Raw genomic sequence first — 5,150 nt, forward strand, 5'->3', positions numbered from 1 at the left:
TTTTTTTTATTTCCTCGGGGCGGCTGGGTGGCCCGTGGGCAGTGGGTATAGGGGCAGGCTGGCATCTAGCGACTGGCGCTGGTAATACAGAGCGGGGTTAGGGTGGGCACAGAGGGACAGCAGGGTTTTGGGGGGCTCTGGGGGGGGTCTCAAGAGGATGCCTGGTGGTGTGGGAGCTCGTTCAGGGATGTATTTGGCGTGGTCACTCATGGCTGTGCTCCTGGGGGGCTGTGCACCCATACCCGGAGGCTCTCTGAGCATCTCCCTGCAGTGCCGTGGCCCCCTCGGCCCAAAATGTTGCCAAAAAAACAAAACGCTGCCAAAAAACAGCTGGGTCGCATCCTGTCCTCACCCCAAAAGAGCAGCAGGAGCAGTGCGCCCAGCCACAGCCAGCAGAGATGCCGAAAAAGGGTATAAACCGGAGTTTATGGGCTATATAAAAACATAAAGAGCCCGCAGAGAGCAAGGGCTTCCCGAGGCAGCTGGGATCCCCCCCCGGGCGAGTGGTTTCCACCCATTAATTTCTCTAATTGCTTTTGGAGATCACAGCATTGGTAGCGTCCCAGCGAGGTGCTGAGCATCGCGGCCATCCCTTGCAGACCCCATAGCATCACCCGGGGTGGGAATAGGACCCCAGGGGGACACAGGGGCTGTCACCCACCCGGGGAGGGGGTCACCGCTCTCCGTCCCCAGGTCGGCCGCGATGGGCTCGGTGGGAACGGAGCGCTTCAAGGAGCTGAGCCCGGCGGGGACGCCCGAGGGGAACGTGGTGATGAGCTTCAGCTTCGACAGCTACCAGCTGGAGGAGGACGAGCTGCAGCGGGGCAGCCAGGCCAAGGGCGTCCTCACCTTCATGGAGCCGGGTGAGGAGGGGAATGGATGGGGTGAGGGGGGAGGACACCCACCCCGAGGCTTTTCCCACTCCTTTAGAGGAGCTTCCTGGGATGGGTTAAGAGCCACAAATGGCTATTCTGCCACGAAGTCATGCGGCGCTGTGAAATGGCCTGATGGCTCTTTCGGAGAGCTCTTTGTACCCGTTTTAGCTGCCGCAGCATCCTGCAGGGGTGGGCTCTGCGGTTAGCGGGGGGGTTCTCAGCCGCTCTCTCCTGCCCAGCTCTCCCCCCGCTAGAAAAAAAAAAACATCAACCCTCAAATCCCCGGTATTTTCCTGCCCTCCAGCCTTTATTTCTGGAAGGAGTTTCTCCAGGCTGAGGGCATTTGTAGCGCTGCAGGGCTGGGGCTGGCTCGCCCCGAGCGAGACGCGTTGAGCCTCGACGCCCCCCGTGCCACAAGGGACATGAAGCTCCGGTGTCACTGCCACATCTCCTCTCTTTCCTCCCCTTTCGGGGCAGTTTCTGAAGACCCCGAGCCACAGGACCGATACCACGGGATCTACTTCGCCATGCTGCTGGCCGGGGTTGGGTTTCTCCTGCCGTACAACAGCTTCATCACCGACGTGGACTACCTGCACCACAAATACCCAGGTAGGTCTCCAGCAGCCGAATCTCTTCCTGCCCACCCCGACAAAGCTGAGCCGAGCCCCCCATGACCTCCCCACCGCCTGCCTCTCCGCAGGGACCTCCATCGTCTTCGACATGAGCCTCACCTACATCCTGGTGGCCTTGGTGGCCGTCATCCTCAACAACGCGCTGGTGGAGCTGCTGAGCCTGCACACGCGCATCTCTGTGGGTGAGTTGGGGTCCCCGTGTCCCCGGGCACTGCCAGCCCCCCTACCAGCCCCACCACCTGCCCCTATCCCCTCTCCTACAGGTTACCTCTTCGCCCTGGGCCCCCTGCTCTTTGTCAGCATCTGCGACGTCTGGCTGGAGCTCTTCACCCGCCGGCAAGCCTACGCCATCAACCTGGTGGCCGTCGGGGTGGTGGCTTTTGGCTGCACAGGTATGTTGTGGTCTCCCGGGCCCCCTCGCCGGTCCCAACCTCCCAGCCGGGCGTTTTTGGCTGCGGCAATAATCCCTTCCCTTCTCCCCTCTGCGCATCTCTCCTGAAGTGCAGCAATCCAGCTTCTACGGCTACACGGGGCTGCTGCCCAAGCGCTACACGCAGGGCGTGATGACGGGCGAGAGTGAGTATCAGCAGCCACCACGATGTCCCCGGTTGGGGACAGAGTCCCAGAACAGTTGAGGTGGCCCCCAGAGGCATCTTCTCCATCCCCCTGCTTAGAACAAACTGCCCAGGACCACGTCCTGGTGGCTTTTGGGTTGCCAGCAGCTATGGGACATCCCCAGGGGCTCCCTGGCTAAGTGGGGTGTTCAAATCCTGTGCGGTATCAGCTGTGCTGCCATGGGGTCTGCCACGAGCTGGCTCCATCACCCCAAAAATGCCTCTTCTGGCTCCTCCATGCCTGGAGCATCCGACCCCGTGCAATGTAGGACTGCTGGGGGGGGGGGTCCCCAAGCTGTAGGGCTCCGTGGGACCCAGCCCCGAGCGCCCTGCTGTGCCACCAGGCACCGCCGGGGTCATCATCTCGCTCAGCCGCATCTTCACCAAGCTGCTGCTGTCGGACGAGAAGGAGAACACGGTCATCTTCTTCTTCATCTCCATCGGCATGGAGCTGACCTGCTTCATCCTCCACCTCCTGGTGAAGCGCACCCGCTTCGTCCGCTACTACACCTCCTGCCCCCGCAAGGGCCACCCCGCATCCCGGGGGGACCACGGGACGGGGACAGGGACAGGGTACCGCGTCCACCACGATGTCACCGCCGAGGACGTCCGATTTGTAAGCCGGGGCAGGGCTCCCCGCTGCTCCCCAGGGTCCCTTTGTCCGCAGGGTTCAGCGTTGGTGTCCCCTCTCCCCGTGTAGGAGGACCGGCCACGGGGACAGCCTGGTTCCCCCCGGGACAGCCTTGGCCCCGAAGGCGAGCTGGCGGGCAGCGGCACCTACATGCGCTTCGACGTGCCCCGGCCCAAAATCAAGAGGAGCTGGCCCAGCTTCAGAGGTGGGTGGTGGGCTCGGGGGACGAGCCGCCGGCGAGTGGTCATAACAGGGTGGTTTTGTGGGGTAGGAGGCACAATCTGCAGCCCGGGCTTTTAGGGGGAAGGCTCATCCATTGGTGACTGCGCCCAAAAATACGAGGCCATCTCACCGTGCTGCTGCTGGTGAGCCTTTTGGGGCCGTGGTGGCCGGCTGAGCCGTGCTGCCCGCCTCTCCCAGACATGCTGCTGCACCGCTACGTCGTGTCGCGGCTCATCTGGGCCTACATGCTGTCCATCGCCATGACCTACTTCATCACCCTGTGCCTCTTCCCCGGGCTGGAGTCGGAGATCCACAACTGCACGCTGGGCGAGTGGCTCCCCATCCTCATCATGGCCATCTTCAACCTCTCCGATTTCGTCGGCAAGGTAGGAGTGGGCAGCACAGCCACCCCGGCCCCCTCCCCTTTTATTTTTGTGTTCTCTTTCTAAGCCACCTGGGGGGCTTCTCCACCCCGTGGGCACCCCCCCGGCGTGAGGGTGGCCGAGGTTGGGCTCCTGCGGCTTCCCAGCCCTTTGCCTCCTCCTGGCCCTCCCCAAAACTCCTCGCTCCCACCCCCCGGCCGCAGATCCTGGCCGCCCTGCCCTACGACTGGAGGGGCCCCCACCTCCTGATCTACTCCTGCCTCCGCGTGGTCTTCATCCCCCTCTTCATCATGTGCATCTACCCCAACGGGAAGCCGGCCTTCGGCCACCCGGCCTGGCCCTGCGTCTTCTCCCTCCTCATGGGCATCACCAACGGCTACTTCGGCAGCGTGCCCATGATCCTGGCGGCCGGCAAAGTGAGCCCCGAGCAGCGGGAGCTGGCAGGTAAGGTGGGGGGGGTGACACCGTCCCCGGGGACCCCACAAAGGGGGGTGGCCCGGAGCTGGCAGCCTGACCCGCCGCGTCCCTTCCCGCAGGGAACACCATGACCGTGTCCTACATGACGGGCTTGACGCTGGGCTCGGCCGTGGCGTATTTTGCCTACAGCCTCACCAGCACGTCCCACAGTAGCTGTTTCTACACCGAAACGTCCAACGGCTCCTTCCTGGGGGGGTACTGAGCCCCGGGGATGGGTGGTGTGGGGGCAGGATGGGAGCGGGTCCTGTTGGCGTGGGGCTGTGGCCTCCCCAAAAAGCCCTCGGTGCCCATCCAGGCGTCCCCTGGGTGCTGTGCGGGGTCACCTCTCGGGGTGGTGGCCCCCCCAGGTTTATTGAGGGGTGAAGTGCAGGACTCTGGGGGTATGGGAGGGGGCGAAGTTTTCTGTTTGAGTTCTTGCCAAGGAAATACTGCCCCATCCCAAAAGGAACGGGGGCAGCGCTGAGAGGGAGGGCTGGTGAGGAAGAGGAGCGAGGGAGGAAGGTGCTGTGGGACGGCGAGGATTTTATTGACAGCACTTGAAACTGTGCCCCCCCCTTCCCCAAAATGACCGTGTAACAGACCCGAATCACTTCTGCTGGATGGAAAAAAAAGAAAAAAGAAAGAAAAAACACACTCGGTTTTGTCTTTTTTGTCCTAAAACCGTGAGAGAAGCGGGGTGTTACCCCAGGGGGCTGCCCCCAGGGGGGGGCTCTGCTGCCTTGGAGGGGGGGTCTCAAGGCCAAGGCACCGCGGGTGCTGCCCAGGGCTGCTGCTGAGCCTCCAATTCTGGGACAAGGGCCATAAATCAGAGCTGACACGGGATTAAATGGCTCAATTTGCAGCAAGCCCTGCGCTCCGCCGTGCCCGCCTTTTGTGGGAACACAGAGCAAGGGGACAGCAAGGGGACAGCGAGGGGATGGAGGGGACGGTGCTGTCCTTGTGGGACAGGGCAGGGTCCCACAACAGGAGCAGCCACCCCGTGCCCTGCCGTGCTGACAGCAGCAGGGAGAGGAGGGCTGCTAGAGGGGAAATGAGGTGCTGGGATGAGAGGATGGAACGGGTTCGGTGCGAGGCTGGCACCAGAGATGCTCTGAGGCCAGACAGGGAAAAGGAAATCCTCCAAAAAAAACCCCAAGAGGAGCGATGAGGGGCAGGGTGCCTGCACCTTGGGGTGCTGCTGCAGCACCCGTGAGCACCCACAGGGCAGCACAGTTGTCCCGGTCCCAAACACACTGCTGGGTTTTGGGGTTTCCTCATGAATAAATGCTTTTTGGCTTTGAGGTTTTTATTATTTTCTAAAAGGTAGCATCCTGCGT

At 62.4% G+C, this 5,150-nt stretch overlaps 1 protein-coding gene across 2 annotated transcripts; it reads left to right on the top strand.

The window, feature by feature from the left end:
• Positions 1-703: 703 nt before the first annotated feature.
• On the top strand, positions 704-4,036 carry SLC29A4 (solute carrier family 29 member 4; the record flags this gene model as incomplete). Of its 2 annotated transcripts, none has more annotated exons than XM_082772205.1 (10): positions 704-884; positions 1,353-1,484; positions 1,576-1,689; positions 1,771-1,899; positions 2,009-2,083; positions 2,466-2,737; positions 2,822-2,957; positions 3,173-3,360; positions 3,561-3,801; positions 3,894-4,036. In XM_082772205.1, the coding sequence occupies 10 exons, from the start codon at positions 704-706 to the stop codon at positions 4,034-4,036; spliced, it is 1,611 nt and encodes a 536-aa protein (XP_082628331.1). The 2 variants fall into 2 exon arrangements, with proteins under 2 accessions (XP_082628331.1, XP_082628332.1); XM_082772206.1 differs by having other exon boundaries at positions 704-863.
• Positions 4,037-5,150: the final 1,114 nt, after the last annotated feature.

This window comes from Aythya marila, assembly GCF_965140915.1.
Source record: "Aythya marila genome assembly, chromosome: 15".
NCBI lineage: Eukaryota > Metazoa > Chordata > Aves > Anseriformes > Anatidae > Aythya > Aythya marila.